General features: G+C 38.3%; 1 protein-coding gene across 3 annotated transcripts in view; it reads right to left on the reverse strand.

Annotated features, from left to right (window-relative positions):
• Window positions 1-20,495, reverse strand: part of SC5D (sterol-C5-desaturase) — a 37,319-nt gene extending 16,824 nt beyond the window's left edge. For all 3 annotated transcript variants that reach the window (XM_056794210.1, XM_056794209.1, XM_001380211.5), the window contains exons 1-3: window positions 20,358-20,495; window positions 2,481-2,698; window positions 1,179-1,311 (exon numbers count right to left, since the gene is read on the reverse strand). In XM_056794210.1, the coding sequence (XP_056650188.1) occupies window positions 1,179-1,311; window positions 2,481-2,690 (343 nt within the window). In that variant the 5' untranslated portion in view covers window positions 2,691-2,698; window positions 20,358-20,495. The remainder of the gene's footprint in view (window positions 1-1,178; window positions 1,312-2,480; window positions 2,699-20,357) is intronic.
• Window positions 20,496-21,566: the final 1,071 nt, after the last annotated feature.

Below are 21,566 nucleotides of genomic sequence, written 5' to 3' on the forward strand. Positions count from 1 at the left end.
AAAGACAAAACTAGAACCAATGTTTAGAAATTAAAGGGAAGCAATTTTTCAGTTCAATATAAGGAATTCCTAAACAACTGGGCTATCCAACAATGTATTGTACTACCTTGCAAAGTGGTTAAGATCTCTATCAATCAATGACTCAAAAAGCATTCATTAAATATCTACATACTGGGGATACAAAGACAAAAATGAATAAGGACTTGCCCTCAAGAAGCTTGTATTCTAATTGCTGGAGATATTCCAGCAAAGGCAGGATAATCAACTGGTAGGGATATTCTAGGGGGTATGTGTTTCAGAAAAGGGCTGAACCTTTGACCTCTGACTCAGATTCTGTCAGTAAAAAATAAAACTATATAAAATCAAATATATATACTATAAAATATAAACTACTCAGTTCAACATTCCAGATACTCTACAACATAGCCTCTATGTTTGCAATTTTATCTCCATAAGCACTATACCTCTGCTGTAGCCAGACTAGTTTGCTCACTGTTCTATTTCTGTATGTTTGCTCATATTCTTTTATCTATATGAAAAACCATCTCTTCTTCACCTAGCTAAGTTCTGCTCATCCTTCAAAACTTTTCCTATTATTTCACCCTACTGTGGTCTTGTCATCCTATAAACTTTTAAAGGAGCTATTTTATAATCCACTACTTTGGTATTTAAACCAAGTACTGCTTTGACAAACTTTTTTTATTATTTATTATTATGTTATGTACCCCTTATCAACTACCTAGATTATAAGGTATTCATGTGCAGAGACTACCTCTGAATATTTTTCTATTATACATATGCAATTTGATTCTTGAAAGTGTTGTTGCTAAGTGCAGATATTTTTATTTCTCATAATTTTCTATACAAAATATCTAGATTAACCTAGCCTCTCATCAGCTTTCAGAACCTTTTACACATCAGGTCTCTTTATGAAACTTAATAACTATTGCTGTTTAGAAAGAAAACAAAGATTTAGCAGGAATTCTATATGGTGTCTGCAGTGACACTTGGTATGTTTTCCATTTAAATTATTTCAGGTCTGATGACTTCACTGTTTTTTTTTAAGAAAGGCTCATTTGAATTAACAAAGGTTATATACTCAGGAGGTGATTTAGCTTCTGGAAGACACTGATCTATATTGGACTTCTCTATTCTTGACACTCAAATTATTTACTCACCATATGGTGAATCTTCTATGCGGTCATACAGTTTGCTGTAACCTCTGATCTCTGCCAGAAAAATTGCAACTGTGGGAATACTTATCCAAGGTAGTGCCTTGACAGTACACATAATCTCTCGATATACTTGGTTCTGAAATACAGATTTTCAGTATTTAAAACTGGATTCATTATTTGTTTTCAAAATGCATAATCTAAAGTAATGTAGATATATAACTACTTCTAACTATGATTTAAAGATCTCTCTTACTAGCATCATTTTATTTATTTTTAGCCCAAACCATCTAATGCTTGTGTTGGGGGAAGGAGAGAGGAAGGAGAAGAGGGATAGAAAGAGAGGAGGGAGAAAGAAGAGAAAGAGGAGAGAAGAAAAACAGAGGAGAAGAAAGACAGAAAGAGAGAGAAGTACAAAGAAAAGACATTTCCTTAACCCATGTTCCTAGCTAATTTTAATTTCTCTGAGATATTTTCTTCCATAAAATATTCCTACTGGACAGTATCCTTTCAGGAAATTGCAATGAATAAAATCAAAATTTTCCTTCCACTAGCTCCATCATACCAGTCCCTTAATGTTTGTAATTCTAACCCTGTGGTAACTAAAAACAAGGGAACTGACACATGAAAGTGATCGAAAATGAATTTTAAAATTCTAGATTCTATAAGATAGCTAGGTGGCACAATAGACTGGAGTGAGGAAGTTGTTCAATCATTTCAGGAATGTCTGACTTTTTGTGACCCTATTTTGGGTTTTTCTTGGCAGAGATACTAGAGTGGTTTGCCATTTCCTTCTCCAGCTCATTTTACAAATGAGGAAACTGAGGCAAGTAGGGTTAAGTGGCTTGCCCAGGGTCACTCAGGTAGTAAGTAACTGAGGTCAGATTTGAACTCAGGAAGATGAGTCTTCCTAACTTGAGACTATCTACTGTGCCACCTAGCAGTTCATGTTAGGAAGAATTGAATTCAAATCCTGCCTCAGATACTTACTAGCTATGTGATGCTGGACAAGTCACTTCATCTGTCTTTCTCATTTCCCTCATATGTAAATGAGGATAATAATAGCACTTACCTCCCAAAGGTGCTGTGAGGATTAAGTAAATTAATAATTATAAGTTACTCTACAAACATTAAGGCACTTTATATATGACAGATAATAATAAAACTTACTAGTCTACACTGTCCTGCTTAAGGATATATACTAAAGAACATAATTAGCAATTGTAGGCCATAAGAAATCAATTTAATCTAATCCTCCCATCCTATACTTTCACTGATATATGGTATATAGGAAAATAAAATGCTTACCTCTAAAAATAGTGGATGTTTCTTTAATGAGTGATCAAAGATAAAATAATAGCTCAGAGTTGCAAAAAGGAAATATAAAATGTAAGCACCAAGATTTGTTACAACTAGGAGGCTGAGAGATTGTCGGATGATTTCGTCCTCTGGCCACGTACTTGGATATACATATGGTGTGAAAAAATAATAATCTGCAACATTCAGTACAAGATCCATTGTGGCACCTGAATGACACACAGATAAAAATGCTAATGTTTCCTTCAACAAGAATCATTGGAATAACTGATAACTTTTATAAACACTTCAAACACAGGACAAGCACCAGAGTTATTACTGGTGAAGAAACTGAATTTAAATTCATGCAACTCAATTTGGAGACCCTTCTGCCAACAGTCAAACTCCTTGTAAGGCTGAGTTCTAACAGTGAATTCTTTCAGTTTCAGTGTGGGACACTGATTTCAGCAGCATAAACTCTAAAAGTACAACTTGTGGTTTTGAAAACATAGACTTTGGTCATAGAAGCAGGACCTCTGTTATCAAAGGTTCTAATGGTGCTATGGACGATCAGAAGGGGCAAGAGTCCTTGCTTTTGCTTCCTAGGTTGGGGCAAAGTCACTTCTCTTACTGTAATGGTAGGAGAAAAAAAAAACACCCCCCTAATTATACACATATACACACATCATAGGTATATGTATGTGTGTGTGTGTAGTGACCCATGTTTTCTAATAGAATTAATATTATAAATAGTAATTAAATTCTATAACACTCATCAGAGAACCACTGTTCAGATACATTATAGAAAATATGCTTATAGGTTTAAATAGATTTTGGGGCACCTAACCACAGTCACAACACTAGAAAATGCATGTTAAGCTTTAAACAACCAACTTACAAAACTTTGAGACACAACCTCTTTGTAAATTAGTGACTGCTAATATGTTTTAATTCAGCTCTTCAAAAAGTTGCTACTTGATATTATATCCATTCTTTGCCCAAAATACAATCAGATTCTAGGGAAGGAGAAATTTTATACAAAACAGAACATCCCATTGTATTGCTAATATAATTTAGGCTACAAACACTCCTTTTTTGTCTGTTACATGCACCAACAATCATAACTAAATGTGGGAAGGGCTGTTGGACTATTTGAAAGCTGTCTGTAGTTATCTATTACTTCATATTTCCACAAATATGATTTTAACAGGAATATTTACATTAGATTAAAACAATCAATGCTCGAGGCTGAAGATAACTCCTAGTATATAGCACAGTATACATATATCAAATATTATATAATGGTAATCTTTGTACTGGATTAGAAAATCAGGTGCAATGCAAGTAAATTCATGTTTCATCAATTTTGATGAGTCCTGAAAACTGTTGTTAAATTTAAATTAAGTTAAAATGTAACCTTCCTGCTACTTTGCAAAGTAGGGGCATTACTGCTTGTTTTACTTATTAAAGGTAGTAATGAAGAAGACTTTTTTGGGTCCAGGACCACTGGGCCACTAACTAGTAGAAAAGTCAACTGATAGCCATTCAGGGGTGGGGTGGAGGGAGAGGTAGGGATAGAAATGTTTAAAACTTAATTCACCACCTTCTACCACTCCCCACATACTTGAACCAACCCTTTTTCCTCTTTATTTTGATTGATGACATCACTATTCTCCCATTTACACTGGGTCAAAAACCTGTGTCATCTTTGTTTTTTTCTCTCCCTTCAAATTTATTCACCTAAGTAGACCTGGCCCATTCTATTTGTAAAATGTCTTCCTAATCTGTACCCTCCTTTTTATCTCTACCAACCTAGTCATAATTTAATGCCTATTACTTTCTTTTTTTAAACCCTTACATTCTGGAATCTCAGGCACCTAACAGTGGCTTATATAAGTTATATATACTTCAAGGATTTATAATTTTTTCAGCATGGGGTTTTCATCTACTGATCCAGAATGTACCTCTTCTACAACTCTCTGCAAGTGGTTATAGCTGAAAAATTAATCACCCAGCAAACAACCTAGTGATGGACTCTCCAAACTAAGCTTGGCTGGTCTAACAGATACACAGGTCATCACTGGGCCCATATCAGAAGCTTTTGGCCTCGTTTTTTTCCCCCCAATTACCCTGCCCTCATACTTCAGGGCTTAACTATTCACTTGAAGTAGATTACCTATTTCTTTATCCATTAAGCCATCATGCTTAATATGGCTTAATAATTAATTAATCATGCTTAATATGGCTTAATAATATGGCCCCTTATTTCATCAGTCTTCTTTAGTTACAACTCTACTACACTTTAGCTACCTACAAGGAAGAGTCACTCCTTAAACTTTACCACAGGCTCAAAATGTTTTCCCTCTATAACCTTGAACCAAATACTTCCTATCTGCCATAATCTCCTGGTCTTTCCCTACTTCATACCTCTTAAAGTTATTTATCCTCATTGTGACATTCAATCCCTCCTTCTCTGCTCTCCTGGACCATTTGCCCTACTCTGAACTTACCTTTCTTTTAGTATTTTTATTTTAAACCCTTACTTTCTGTCTTAGTATCAGCCCTAAGACAAAAGAGTAGCAAGGGCTAGGCAACTGGGGTTAAGTGACTTGCCCAGGGTCACACAGGTAAAATGTATCTGAGACCAGATTTCAACCTAACTCCTCCTGACTCCAGGTTTGGTGATCCACCCACTGTTACCCAGCTGTTCCTTTTATTTTAGTCTTGACCTTACAGTTAAACAACTCAATTACATATTGTCCTCCACTATTAGATCACTTGTTCTTCTACTTAATACTGGGGAATCACCAGTTGCTACTTTTTTGATACCAGAGAATAAAGTCAGAACTGCGTTGACTGGATCCATTACAAATTCATAAAATCAAATCTTAACTGAGACTACACCACTGCATGGCAAACCTATTCATCTTATTCTTTGAAGTCGTTTTTTCAAACCTTGTTTCTCAATCCCCAAATCCAACTATTCCCCACTCATTTTCTGCAGGTAATTGCCTCCTACTTTACTGAGTCATCTAATGTGAACTCTCCTAAATCTTTAAATGTATGCAATCCCTTATCCTTTCTCCTTACTTCAATATTCAATCCAACAATTTCAGAGATGGGCTTTTTCCTGACCAAAGCTAGCTCCTCTATATCTTTGATAGCCTTTCCTCCTAGTTCTCAATCACTTAGCTTCATCAATCATTCTCTCTATCTCAAGCATCTTTAATATTTCTTTGTCTCATTGGCAAACTTCCCTTGATATACATTACTCACTCCCAACCAATTATTTCTCTCTCCTCTCTTCATTACTCAACCTTCCAGAGTATAACTCTGTTTCTACTGCCTTGCAATTAAGTTTGTGTCCTAACAACTCCTTTTTAAAAACATTTTTGTTAAACACTTACCTTCTTTCTTAGAATTCATACTAAGGATTGGTTCCAAGGTGGAAAAGTGGTAAGATATAGGTAAATGGCATTAAGTGCCTTGCCCAGGGTCATATAGCTAGGAAGTGTCTAAGGTCAGATTTGAACCCAGGAACTCCTGTCTCTTGGCCTGGCTCTCAATCTACAAAGACACCTAGGTGACGCTTAAAATTGCTTATCCTTTGTTTCTAAATAATCCTTACTTTCTGTCTTCGTGACAACTAAGCAAAAAGGTAAGGGCAAGGCAATCAAGACTAAGTAATTTGACCAGGGTCATGAAGCTAGGAATTATCTGAGGTCACATTGAATCCTGGTCTTCCAAAATCCAGATATGGCACTCTGTCTACTGAGCCAGTTACCTTCCCCCAACAACTTCTTCTGACTCTACTCTTTAATATTATTAATGACCCCTTTACCACCAAATTCAAAGGCATTAAAATTTTTTTTCCGCAAATTCTTATATTTTCTGTGGTTTGTGATACTGTAAGAACAATGGTAACAAATTAAAATAGAAACAGGGATATGGAAAAGTATATATAAGGATCCCTGTGGGCTGCATATTGACTTAGAAACCCACATATTAATATCAGTTATGTTTTACTGATTTTAGTTGGTTTTATTAAATATGTCAAGTTATGGAGGCAGAGTCAAGATGGCAGCATAGAGGCAGCAAAAGTTCAGACCTCTAAAAATCCTTCCTCACCAATTAAAAACCAAATGCTCCTAGGGGACTGAAAACCAAATCTAACAACAGGACAGAGCTAAGGAACCCTTCTGGTGGACCCAACTTAAAAGGTACTCCCCACAAAAGCCTGAATTTAAGAACACTCAGATTTAAGAGGAAGGAAGAAGGAAGGTTCCAAGACCCCTTCCCCACCTACAGTACGGACATTCTAGCAGTGGCTGGAATCTCTGGGCAGGCAAGGGCGCTAGTCTGGAGGCTAGTCTGGAGGGAGTACCTTGCGAGCAAAGCTGTGCCAGGCTCAGGGCTTTGAATAAAGGCAGCGGGGAGGCAGGTGGATGAGAACCTCAGAAAAGGCAGCCCAATAGCAGTTGAGATACTCCATGTTGCCCCCCCACCCTTTCCCGAGGTTTTGGTCTCAGGGCACATCCAGCTCTGAAAGTTCAACTCCTCTGGGCTTAATCTTTTCAAGTCTTCTGAGGTCCAGGAAACTCAAACTCCAACACCCCTCCCCCACAGACTGCTCTGAGTGCCTTGCTAAGCTGCAAGGGTGAAGGTTGACAGAAAAGCCCAAGCCCACAGATCAAACACACAATGAGTGCAGGCAACTACAGGGGGGAAAGAAGGGGCAAATATGAGCAAAAAACAGAAAAAGAAAAAAGAAATTATAATCAACAGCTTCTATTCAGGCAATTCTCCAAAATTGGTTAAAGAACAAATCATAGAAACAATTAATAATTTCATTGAAGAAAATGACAATGATGAGACATCCTTTCAAAATCTGTGGGATCCAGCCAAAGCAGTACTCAGGGGGAAATTTATATCCTTGAATTAATATATTAACACATTAGGGAAGGCAGAGGTCAATGAATTGGGCATGCAAATTAAAAAACTAGAAAGAGAACAAATTAAAAATCCTCAGATGAAGACTAAATTAGAGATCCTAAAAATCAAAGGAGAAATTAATAAAATTGAAAGTCAAAGAACTATTGATTTAATAAATAAGACTAGAAGATTTATTTAAAGATACTTAAAACAAATAAAATTGACAAAGTACTAGTCAGTCTAATTAAAAAAAGGAAAGAAGAAAACCAAATTGACAGTATCCAAGATGAAAAGGGAGACCTCACTTCTAATGAAGAGGAAATTAAGACAATCATTAAAAACTATTATGACCAATTATATGGCAATAAATATGGTGATCTAGGTGATATGGATGAATATTTACAAAAGTATAAATTGCCCAGATTAACAGAGGAAGAAATAGAATATCTATAAACAACCCCATATCAGAAAAAGAAATTAGACACGCCATCAAAGAACTCCCTAAGAAAAAAGCCCTAGGACCAGATGGATTCACAAATGAATTCTATCAAACATTCAAAGAACAACTAATCCCAATATTATACAAACTATTTGACAGAATAACCAAAGGAGTTCTACCAAATTCCTTTTAAGGTACATATATGGTACTGAATCCAAAGCCAGGCAGATCAAAAACAGAGAAAGAAAACTACAGACCAATCTCCCTAATGAACATAGATGCAAAACCCAAAACTATTAATAAGCACATGAAAAAGTGTTCTAAATCTCTTATAATCAGAGAGATGCAAATCAAAACAACTCTGAGGTATCACCTCACACCTATCAGATTGGCTAACATGACAGCAAAGGAAAGTAATGAATGCTGGAGGGGATGTGGCAACAAAGTTGGGACATTAATGCATTGCTGGTGGAGTTGTGAATTGATCTAACCATTGCTGAGGGCAATTTGGAACTATGCCCAAAGGGCGCTAAAAGACTGTCTGCCCTTTGATCCAGCCATATCACTGTTGGGTTTATACTCCATAGAGATAATAGCTGCGTTCTTTGTGGTGGCAAAAAATTGGAAAATGAGAGGGTGCCCTTCAATTGGGGAATGGTTGAACAAATTGTGGTATCTGTTGGTGATGGAATACTATTGTGCTCAAAGGAATAATGAACTGGAGGAATTCCATGTGAACTGGAATGACCTCCAGGAATTGATGCAGAGTGAGAGGAGCAGAACCAGGAGAACATTATACATAGAGACTTATACAGTACAGTGGTACTGTACAGTGGTACAATCAAATATAATGGACTTCTCCATTAATGGCAATGCAGTGATTCTTAACAACTCAGAGGGATCTATGTGAAAGAACACTATCCACACTATCCACATCCAGAGGAAAAACTGTGGGAGCAGAAACACCAAAGAAAAACAACTGCTTGATTACATGGGTTGAGGGGGATATGATTGGGGATGTAGACTCTAAATGATCATTCTAGTGCAAACATCAACAACACAGAAATAGTTTCTGATCAAGGACACAAGTAAAACCCATTGATTTGTGGGTCACCTATGAGCAGGGATGGGGGGAGGGGAGGGAAGGAAAGAATATGATTCTTGTAACTAAGGAATAATGATCTAAATTGACTAAATAAATTTTCCAATAAATAAATAAATATGTCAAATTACATTTTAATCTAGTTTGAGCTGCATTCGGTATTGTGGGCCACATGTGGACATCTCTGCTGTGGATAATTCTTCTCTTTGACTTCAGTTACATAGCATTATTGTTTCTCTTATGCTTTGTTTAGTTTCCTTCATTCTTTCATCCTTGCACTTCTAAAGTGTGTTTTTTAAGGTTTGGTTTTTTTGCTGTCTTCTCTAAAATATAGACATGATCATCCCCACTTCACCCACTCTTATAGCTTTAGTTACATTTGCAGATGACTTCTTTCAATTCTATATACCTACACCAAATCCCTGCCAAAATTCTAGGTCTTTATCATTACCAGTTGTCTGCTGGACAGCTCCCTCATATTCTGCCAACACTATATTTAATCAGCCCCAAATTAATATTAGGATATCTACCCCTGTTCTAATATGTATTTCTCTTGATGGTACTGCCATTTGTGCCCAGTTACCCTTGTTCAAAACCTTATTTTCACTTTTTGCTCTTTCAGCTTCTCATTCATTAGTCAAGTCCTGATAATTCTACCTCTTCTATCCTTTCTTTACATTCTTACTATCACAAGTTTAGAGTATCACATTTCACCTAAACTATAGAAATCTAGCTAGGATACTAGTTTCAGTCTCTTCTTTTCAAAGAAAACCCTTCATGCAACCCTTCTACTGGAAATCTCTGATCACATCAGTCATATACTCAGAAACCTTCAGTGTTTACTTACTATGAATAAAGTAGAAACCCATCTTGGCATTTAAGATGCTATATAAACTGGGGCCAATATACTTTATGATTTTTTTCTGACATTGTAAGACTTTGCTCTAAATTATCTCCTTAGCCTGGTGTGGACACGTTCTCTCCCCAACTTGAAGACATATATTAAAATTTCTCTCTTTCTTAAGGGTCTTATGCCACCTCTTAAAGGACACTGATTCCTCCAAAGGAAGTGATCCCTCCCTCAAATTTCTAATGGCAGTTTATTTGGAACACTTCCCCATCCTCACAACATGCTGCTATATATTATAGCCATTTGCATACATGTTTTATTTCCTCTCTCAAACTGTAGTTTCTTAATGGTATAGCATAATGGTATATGTGACTTCATGTTGGAAATCAGTCAATATGCATTTATTAAGCACCTACTTTGTTAGGCATTGTGCTATGTGCTGGGAATATAAAGTTTACAATCTAAATGGGGGAGATAAATAAACAAATATGTACAAAGAAATTAAATATAGGAAAAAATTGACAGAGAGAAGGCACTAGAATTAATAGAGGTTGGAAAACCTTCCTGTGGAAGATAGAATTTTTTTGGATTTTGAAGGAAGTCAGGAGGCAAAAAGGTACATTCCAGGTATGTGGGATCAAAAAGCCCAGAGTCAAGAAATGGGATATGTTATTGATGAATAGAAAGACCAGTGCCACTAGATCAGAACGCATGGATTTTGGGGAGTGGTAAGGTCTATGAAGAAAAGGGATGGGGCTAGGTTATAAAGGCACTACATGACAAATAGAAGGTTTTCTATCTGATCCTGAAGGTGACTGGGATTTGGGATGTGGAACTGGAATGGCATGAAGGTCACGTGGTTGGACCAGCACTTCAGGAAAGCCACTTTGACAGCAGAATGGAGATGGGATTGGAGTAATGAAAGACTTGTGGCAGGCATATCAACCAGCAGGCTTCTGTTATAATCCAAGTATAGAGGTGGTGAGGGTTTGCACAAGGATGATGGCACTATCAAAAGAGAGAAGGAATTGAATTTGTGAGATGCTACAATGGTGAAATCAAAATAGCTTGGCAACAGATTGGATAGGGGAGTGAGAGATAGGGAAGAGTTGAGGATGATATCTGGGTTATGAGTCTGGGGAACTAGATAGAGAGAGGTTTGGGAAAAGGTAAGAATTCAGTTTGGGATATGTTGAATTTAAGATGTCTACTGGACATTCAGTTCAAGATGTCTGAAAGGCAGATGTAGAGGTAAAGGTTTGTCAATAGAGAGGTTAGAGCTGGATAGATGAGTCTGAAAATCATCAGCTGACATAATTAAATCTATAAGTGCTGATGAGACTATCAAGTGAAATAGTAAAGAAGAGGAAGGCACAAGAGAGAATTCTATGGGATATTCAGAGTTAATGGGTATGACTTGGATGAGGATACAGCAAATTAAATTGAGAATAGGGAGAGAAGTGAGAAAATTAGGAGAATGGTGTCCCAAAAACCCAGAGAGAAGAGTTACTAGGAAAAAATTGTGTTGACAAAACCATCAAAGACTGCAGAGAGGTCAGGAAAACTAAGACTGAGAAAAGGGCACTGGATATGACAATTAGGAGAACATTGATAACTTTGGAGAGGGAAGTTTCAGTTCAATGATGAGGTCAGAAGCCAGATGAAGGCATCTATTTTAGACAGCCTTTTCAAGGAATTTGGTAACAAAGATCAAGAGATACAGAATGGTAGCTGAGATGGAAGGATCAAGATCACTTGAGGATAGAGGAGACATGGGTATGTTAGTAGAAAACAGGGAAGAAATTAGTTGACAGAGAGATGGAAGATGAGTGGGATGACAGTGAGAGCAATCTGATAGAAATGGGATGGGATTGGATTGCTTATGCAGGTAGAAGGGATCACACCTTGGCAAAGAGTAGGGCCACCTCTTTGTCTGATAGAGGTGATGGATGAAATTGTAGCAGAAGAGCTTAGAGTGAATCAAAAAGAGGGAGTCCTCTGGGAATGGCTTCAATTTTTTTCAGCAAAATATGAGACAAGGTTCTCAGCTGAGAAGGTGGGAGAAGAGGGAGCCATGAAAGGTTTCAAGAGGGATGGAAAGGTTTAGAAGAGTCATTGTAAAGAATAGGAAAGTGAGCTAATAAAATATTCCTGAGTTTTGCACATATTAAGTGTATAACATACGTCTAATGAATGACTTTTTAAAAAGAGTAATTGATCCTTTAAAATTTGTTTAACAATAAGCTTTATTAAAAGAAAAGGAAAAAAACTGAAGCCCAAAGTTCCAAGAATGTATGGGTATAGCTATCAATTACTAATAAAAGGAGTCTTTCAAACATCCAAAAGACCGCTAAATAGAGCTTACTAGCCTTACTATCCAAAAATATAGTTTTGAGAAGTACAGGAGAAAAAAGAACAGGAAGCATCACAGATGGAAAACAATATGACTGGTTACAAAGTATGAAGTATAATAAAATGGAGATTTGAACCCTACACTTCAATCCCCAGTAGTCCTTGGTATTTCCCCAAATTCCTGGGTGAGATCACAATTAGTATTTAATCTGGCTATAATGCCTACCTGGCACTCTTCCATTTTGCCAGGATGTAGTAAGTAAGCTAAGCGCGGGGGTTCTGAATTGGCTAATCAGCCATGGGCACGTGAGTTATTACTTTGTATTTTCTTTATTCCTTGATTTCAAATAATCCTTAATAAACCTCACAAAATATAATACTTTTTATTACTAAAGACTAATTTAACTGTTACAGTTAGTAATGGCAATCACTAGATTGGATGAGAACGTCTCAATTTTTTTTTAAAAAGATAGCCTAGATAATGTTTTTTAAGCCACGTTTCTCCAAGGCTTTTCAGCAAAGCCTCTTGACTCAGCTCGGTCCTGTTGCCTGCTTGCGTGCTTGCCTGCTATCCGCTCCTGAGCTCCAGTCATCCACTCCTGGCCTGCTTGACCCAGATCTCTCACCTAGTCCTGGCCCTGTCCGCCAGGCTCCTGCTCTGGCTCCTGCTCCAGCCCCTGGCCCAGCCCCAGTCCCAGCAACTCTGGCCTCCGGCTCAGATCACTCATCACCCCAGGCTGAGTCCCAGGACCCAGGCTGCTGGTAGCTGTCCTTGTGTCTTTGGAATCAAACACCAGTTGGTAAAAAAGGGGGTGATCTTTCCTTAAGACTACAATTAGCCTCCATGGGGCAGGGGACCAAAGGGGGGAACAATGAGGAGAAGGAAGAGAGTTTTCCAAACAGGAAGTTACAAGCATGGCTTATTTAAAAGGATATCTTTTGAGGGCACTGATTCTGTTACTTATCAATCACCTGAGATTCAGGGGAGAAATTCATCTCCCTGCAATTCTTTGGCCCAATTTGAGATTCCTAAAACCCACCCTCAATATGGGGGGGGGGTCAGCTCAGTGGCTCAGTGGATTGAGAGTCAGGGCTAGAGACGGGAGGTCCTGGTTCTAATCTTGCCTTGGACATTTCCTGGCTGTATGACCCTGGGCAAGTCACTTGAACACCATTGCCTATCCCTTTCCAATCTTCTGCCTTAGGCATCTAAATGGATAAAAACCAAGGAACTTTAAAGAGACTGTAGGTTATATTTTTAAGTCTTTTCAGACTCCAATGTTTTATAAAAATCTCTGTATTTTATTGCATTTTACTGATTATTTTGCTTAAGATTTAATTTTGTTGATTTTAAGTTCATATATTAATGTATTCAATACTATTCTGTTACCCTGAATCATTTTAATGTACCCGGTTTTAACTACTGTTATATTCTGTTGCTTTTCCCCTATAACTATACTGAACAAATATTATTGAATAAGTCTATATAAAAATAGCCCTTTTTCTGTTTTGAATTTGTAAATTGTCACATAAAGGATAGATAGCCTTCATAAAAACTGGTTACAATTGTATAGTGTAAACCTTAAAATTTCTTAGACTTATGAATGTTGGAAATTTCCCCATTGGGAAATTTCATACTTGAAAAACTTCCTACTGATAGTAAGAACTCTATTGGAATGTGAAACTCCTTCTCCTCCCTCCTTAAGACTACTTTAGGACAGAAACCTTTTGCTAAACAATGGAAAGGGCTTTGACCTATATTTAAGCATAGAACAGGAAGTTCTTTGAGTCATGATTGATTTTAGAATTGATACAATAGAGATACTTGGAATGACAGAACCAGGTCTTGGAACTTACAATCTCCACCCTACTCAGAGTAACAGGATTTAGGAAGGGCTGCAGCAAAGATCAAGATTTAATTATTTGAGAATATGACCTTCAACAGACATGTGCAAAGGAAACAGACCTCTGGGCAGTCCTGGGTCAAGCTAGAGCCACCATTGGCACAGGGGAGACATCGACAGTGATTGGTAGATGTGAGAACTGAGGGGAGGGGACTTAGATGGTTTGAAAAAAGATAGCAGGGTCTGAGGACAGGGGGGTTTTGCTCTGGGAGGTTTTTGGCTCTGAGAGGTTTTGCTCTGAAGGAGTCTGAGAGGAGAGAGGTCCTGGAGGGAGAGCTCCTGGAGAGGTCTGAGAGGAGGGCTTGCTCCGAAAGAGGCTGGAGGTGGAGGCCCCTGAGACTGTTTTTCCATTTTGGTCACATGAGTGATAGGGACTGATCTCTTTTCTTTGCCTCAGCTATCTAAGGGCTTGGGCCTCTGGCCCAGCCTAAGCAGAGGGGGTATTTAAGCCTTATTCCCTTCTCTCCCCCCCCCCCCTCTCTCTCTCTCTCTCTCTCTCTCTCTCTCTCTCTCTCTCTCTCTCTCTCTCTCTCTCTCTCTCTCTCATACCTTGCTTCCTCCTGTTTGTAATTAAAAACTCCATAAAAGGTTGACTACTGACTTGAGTTTTCATTTAGGAATTACATAGCTGAATTCCTTGGCGACCTTAAATTAATATATATCAGTCTTTTAAAGTGATTTCCATATCACAATAGCAACCTTTGGAAAATTTAATAAGTTTTAGCTAAATATCTCAAATTGATTTTAAGTGGTCTTTAGACATGATTTTTAGATTTTTTTCAACAACTCTGATCATTTTGCCTGCCCCTAATAGGAGGTAAGGTCCATTTTAGTAGCTGAAGTGAAATACAATTATAACCCCACCTCCCACATTTATAAAAATGTGAACAGATGGGACATCACAGTCTCATACCAAAGGAGCTGGGAAGTTAATCCCAGGGCTTTGTACCCCTCTGGATGACTCCCAAAAGAGATGCATCTCTCATTTATAACTCTTAGCTCACTTTACTTCCACCAGAAAGATCTCTAGATTTCTTGATGATGTTCTAGACCCAAATAAGTTTTACTTTGTTTAAAAATATGTTTGCCAAGGTTGAAACATTGCTACACCTGAAAAACTTGTGACAAGTATCCATTTTTTTAAAATGTCATACAGCAGACTCATGTAAAAAATAATAATGTTTGGTTTTTTTTGCTATTGTAATTAATTGGGCTATTGAGAATTGGGGGGATTTTGAACTACTGTTCTTTATAAAAAATGGTTACCTTGTGAAATTCATTTGCTTGTACTCACAGTGGATCATGGCCAGGTATGGATATCATTTTGGTGAGAAACCTTGTATTCTATATTTCCTTAGCTGACACAGTGTGTCAATGATTATAAGCTATATTTTTATTTTTAATACTTTTTAATTATTATATTGTTCTTGCTTGTGCAATATACTATTTCATTTTTTAATTTTTTCTCTCCCTTTTTATATTTCAAGCACATGTCACCAGTATTAAGATTTTCTTTAATTTTTTTGCTTTGCAGTAATATAAGTTTAAAATATATTTGCTATAATGTCAATGCATGACCCAAAAGCTTGAGACTGTAAAAATGATGCCACTAATTGTTTAAAAAAATTGTGGGACTTTGCTTAATATTTTCTGTCTGATTCCAGGACAAGATATACAAAAGAGCCATTGCACAAGGCCAAAGAAGCACAAAGCTAAACCTGAATTGTGCCAAAAGAGCACACAGGTCAAAAGAAAAAGAAAAAAAAAAACAATCCAGGTAGGATTGATGCATTTCTAAGCCATTACAAAGGATCTGAACCTAGTGTGAGATTCAAAGTTGCAAAGCTTAACATATGTTAAGACTTAGGCCTTCCTTGTATCCACACTCTTCATGAAAATATTTACAGACAAGTACCAAAATTTGGCTCCTACCTGGCTCCTATAATCTAGTCCCTATTCTGTCTTTCATAATGTGGCAACTTTCTGTAGTCCTGGCTACTGATTGGGTAAATGCATCATTGCTTAGATCATTTTAATTGGGCCCTGATTCAAGGACCTGTTATAGATTTATTTTTCCTTTACTTAGAATTTTTACACATAAGACTTTGATAGTCTATATTTTACCCAGAAATTATCTTTTTTTAATTTGGATTTTTCTGATGTTTTTTTTTAATTTATCTTGCCAATTGATCCATATAACTCATAACTCAGCCATGCATCCCTAAGTGATCCCTGTGTTTTTCAATCACCCTCTTTGGGGGGAGGAGGGAGGGGGAGAATGTAAAATTATTATTGTTTTAAATTGCAAAGTTTAAATTCCCAGAGAGAGACACCTCTCAGAATCCAGAAACTGAACTGTTTGGAGAAGACACCATGAAGATGCCTCCACAGACCATAAGCTGCAGGAGAAGATCAAGAATGAACTTTGGGTATGGTTGATTGAACATTTATTTTTATGTATACTCTTATGCCAAAGAGGACTGCCCCCTAACTGGCTTTTTGTCAATGAGTCTAGCAATTATTGGTTTTGTTCTCTTTTCCTCTTATCCTCAAATTATTGTAATTTCAAAGTTGGTATCTTTACAAGACCCAGTGGAGAGACTAGTCTTCCTCAGGCCTCAGGGGGAGAATATAAAATGGAGATTTCAACCCTAGACTTCAATCCCCAGAAGTCTTTAGTATTTCCCAAAATTCTCTATAATCTCACCTGAGTCTCCACCTGGGTGAGATCACAATTAGTATTTAATCTGCCTGTAACTCCTACCTGGCACTCTTCCATTTTGTAAGGATATAGTAAGTAAGGTACGCACGGGGATTCTGAATTGGCTAATTAGCCATGGGCACGTGAGTTATTACTTTGTATTTTCTTTATTCCTCGATTTCAAATAATCCTTAATAAACCTCACAAAATATAATACTTTTTATTACTAAAGACTAATTTAACTGTTACAGTATTATAGGTGAAAAAAAAATGATTGGCTGGACATTTGGGGTTAACAACAACCCTTCCTTTCATCCAATCAGGAAAGGTCAATTGATGAGTCCATCTGTTCATTAGTTGAACAGAGATAACAGGTTTCTTGGCACCTGGCTTGTTAGTAAGGTAATAGATCTCCTTTAATTATACATAACTATGTAAGGCCATATAAAGATAATGTATTTCTTTAAGTCAGATGATTTATAGGTCAAATGAATTTTAAATTCAGAAAGGGAAAATTGAATTTCTGAACTCATGAACTTCTAAACTTAACTCAGACATGGTTCAAGCAACTACAGAATAGAATCAATTATAAAAATATCAAAAATCAATATTTGATGTTCTCAATGTTCAGCTACTTTGTTGTTCAGTCATTTCAGTTGTGTCTGACCTTTTCTGACTCATTTGGGGTTTTTTTGGCAAAGATAATGAAGTGGTTTGCCATTTCCTTCTCCAGCTCATTTTACAGATGAGAAAACGGAGGCAAACAGGGATAAGTGACTTCTCCAGGGTAACACTGTTAGTCTGAGGCCAAATTTGAACTCAGGAAGATGATACCTGGCCCCACTCTACAGTGCCACCTAGTTGTGAAAAATGCTTTACAAATTTTAAGAGTCCAATACGATTGCTGGCTATTATTGTTATTATTATTATTATTTTAACCCTTACCTTCCATCTTAGAACCAATACTCTGAATTGGTTCTAAGACTGAAGAACACTAAGGGCTAGGTAATGGGGGTTAAGTGACTTGCCTAGGGTCACACAGCTAAGGAAGTATCTTTGGCCACATTTGAATCTAGGACTTTCCTGTCTCTGGGCCTGACTCTCAATCCACTGAGCCACCCAGCTGCCCCCTATTATTAGTTTTAAGTAAAGGAATGTTCAGCTGATTACCCCCAATCCACAAATCCTTAACTTATTTAAACACTCAGAGGTTCCATATTGAAAAAAAAAAAGAACCTATAGTTCAGCAGGGGAGAAATTATTTTCAGTTCACTGCAGACATTTCTCATAGACTCAGAGTAGCTGAAATCAAGATTGTTATACAAAACCCAAGTGTGCTCCAAAGAGCCTAGGTAGACTTCAGTAAACAAAGCTAAAATGTATTAGCTTAATAAATATGTTTCCCACCCTATCCCTTCCTTGATTTCAAGTTCAGCATTCTATCAGTTCTATCCATGACACTATGCATGGGTATGTATGTAAAGTGTCTTTGGAAAACGCACATGTATATAGACACACATTATATACCTGTGCACATACTCCAACATGTATGTATATGTACATATACAGTTGAGCTATAGTGAATACAAAGCTAGACTCAAAACCAGGAGGGCTGGAAAAGGCAATTAACTTTTCTGTGCTTAAAGATATTCTCTCTAAGCAGAGAAGTGTCCACCAGCAGAAGTGAAGGGAATTTCTAATGTATACCTCACAAACACATATATTTGTATACATATCTATTTCTTTTTAAAGACAGCTCTTTTTAAGGCTAAAGCATAAACATGGAATGAAAATGTTTTTTACTCTATTATTCAATTTTACTGTCTCTTTCGCTCTTAAAAAGTTTTTGGAAAATGGTATTACCAAACAAAAACTTATATTGAAATGTAATTTTATTAGTAAAATTTTATATAAACTTTTCATGGCTATAGATGTACCCAGGATCTTACAAGCAGAACTTTTATGGAAAATCAGAAAAACCACCTCAATTTCTACTTTTCATGTACATTATATATTCAATAATTCAATTCAGTTAACATTTATTATATGTCTACTATATGTACACACACATATGCAGATATGTATGTATATGTGTACATATAGTAGACATATAATAAATAAATAAATAAACATATATACATACATATATATATATACATATATATATATATATATATATGCACGCCAGACATTTGGCCCTAAGTCTTGGGTATGGAATATATAGAAATTCTAGTCGGTATGGTACTTAGGCTATCTCATCCAATGGCCATTAGGCATTTAATCCTTGGTCACCTAGGTGGCACAATGGATAGAGAGCCAGGCCTGGAGTTAGGAGAGCCCCTAGTTTAACCCTCAGATGCTTACTAGCTGGGTGACCCCCAGCAAGTCACTTAACCCATTTGCTTCAGAGTCCTCATCTGTACGATAAGATGGAGAAGGAAATGGCAAACTACTCCAAGAATCTTTACCAAAAAAAATCCCAAAGAGTAGGTCAAGACCTAAAAGACTGAACAACAGCAATAAAACTTGTAATTACCTCCACCTTTTACTCAGGTAGGCTCAGGGCATTTGAGTCTCAATTCTATTATTTCAATTTGTATCTTCACCCTAGGGTGGATAAATGGTGCAGACCTGGAGTCGGAAATACTCATCTTCCGGAGTTCAAATCCTGCCCTCTGACATTAGGTACTTGATGCTGGGCAACTCACTCAACCCTGTTTGCCTCAGTTTCCTCTAAAACAGCGATTCTCAACTTCTCAGTTTGTAGAAATGAGAATTACATAACGAATATCAGGTATTTACATTCCGAATCATAACTATAGCAAAATTACAGTTTTGAAATAGCCACCAAAATAATTTTTTGGTTTGGAGTCCCTGTAACATGAGGAACTGTATTGCGGCGTCAGGGCATTAGAAAGGTTGAGAACCACAGCTCTAAAATAAACTGGAGAAGGAAAAGGTAAGCCACTATAGTATCTTGGCCAAGGGAAGTGACTGACAGACTAAACAACGAATTACAGTAATTAACTCATTTTTAAAAGTTCGGGAAACCCGGCGTTTGTAATTGATTGGGGGGGGGGGCGGCTTCCAATAAAACCCTTTCCAAAATAAGGTACAGGAACCACTCGGGAAGATGCCCAAAAAAAGCGCTCGGCCAAACTTTAGGTGCGGTCGGCATTAGGCTGTCATTTCCCCACCCTCTTTCCCCAATGGCATTGGAACCAATTGTCCCCCAGGAGTCGGACATTCTGAGTCCCTCTCGGTTCTGACAGTTCGCTTTAATGGACCCTCTGGATGAGTCCCACTAGGTTTTGGTGGGGGGGAGCTTGCCCTGAAGAGCAAGCGAAATTGCTCCAGTCCACGCCCCCGACATTCCCCTTCGAACCGGTGGGGTTAGCCCCGGATCAGTCCAGGCTCCCCGCTCCGCCCTCCGTCTCCAGGGGAATCCCCGCCCCAAAACACCACAACCCCCAAAGCTCCGTTCCTTCCTTTCGGCTCGGAAAGATTAGCTCCTCCCCGACCCGAGTCCCCAATTTCCTGAGGGTTCTACCTCACCAAATCCCCTCCCGGCTATCCTCCCAGCTCCCCACGCACAACCCATACGTGCACCTTTCCTCCTGGAGAAGGCCCAGGTCGCCGGCTCCCAAACTTGGTTCTAGCGATCCGGAGCGGCTGTGCCTCTCTGCCCCGGCACTTTAGGGATCTATCGGCTGGCTGCTGAGGCAGTTCCCTGGCCTGGGTTACCTGGGGAACGAGGAAGGAAGGCGGGGAAAGGGGACGGGGCAAGGAGCTCGCAGCGACCAATCAGGGGAAGGGGGCATAGGCTGATATGACGGCGAATCGCGCGACCACTGGAAGCAAAGCTATTGGCGTCATGTGACGCCCACGCGCTAGAGACCTGTCTGGTTCTTTTTCAGGGTTGGACGCCGGCGAGTGGAGGGGGCGGAGCCTCGTTGAGGGTTTCAGTATTGGTTGAATCTGGTGCTAATTCCCACCCCCCTTGCCGCTCCAGCCAGTGTAGGAAGGTCTGTAGAGCTGCTTTAAATGTGTCACCTTTTTGACCTGCCCTCCTTTCCTAGACCTTTGGTGGCGGTACTTCCCCCAGGTAGCTTGAGGAAGGGGAGGGGAATGCTAGAGTTGTTCCCTGGGTTCGAATTGTGCCCCAGCCCCTGACTACTTAAACTAAACACTGAATGGATGATCCTGGGAAGGTGATCCCTTCCAGCCATGAACCAATGATCCTCATTTAACACAACTCCATAAATGGAGGGCACCCCTCCAAAAAAACCCCAAACATACTTAGTGCAGTTTGAAGTTAAACATCCTCTCTATTCAGCCGTCAAATTGAACTCCCAAAGCATGAATAGGGCTGACTGGCCTGTCCACGATCCAGGTGCCAACAACAAACTCCAGTGGCTCCTCCAGAGCATAAGTAAAATTTTATGGGGTTTGGCTGACAATGCCTTTCATATCTGCCACTTCTCTCCCTCATCTTTCCATCTTCTTATACCTTACTCTGCACTTTGGTGATCCTATTCTTGATGTATTTTCTCATGCCTTGTGCTTTCTCCCTCAGTCTCTACGGCTTTCCCTGGCTTTCTCTCAGATTCAGCCAAAGGTTCAGCTAAATCTTCTGCAAGAGACGTTATCCAGATCTCCTTAATCTAAGTGCCTTTCCTTTAGACCACCCCCAATTTACCCTATCTATATCTTGTTTGTTCACAATTTAGTTTTTGTTTTTATAACTTTTTTTTTCTCCCCTCAGACTGTGGAGCTCCTTGAGACTAGAGTCTGGGATGTCTTTTTGCCCTTCTTTAT

The sequence above is a fragment of the Monodelphis domestica genome, chromosome 4 (assembly GCF_027887165.1).
Source record: "Monodelphis domestica isolate mMonDom1 chromosome 4, mMonDom1.pri, whole genome shotgun sequence".
In the NCBI taxonomy this organism is placed as follows: domain Eukaryota; kingdom Metazoa; phylum Chordata; class Mammalia; order Didelphimorphia; family Didelphidae; genus Monodelphis; species Monodelphis domestica.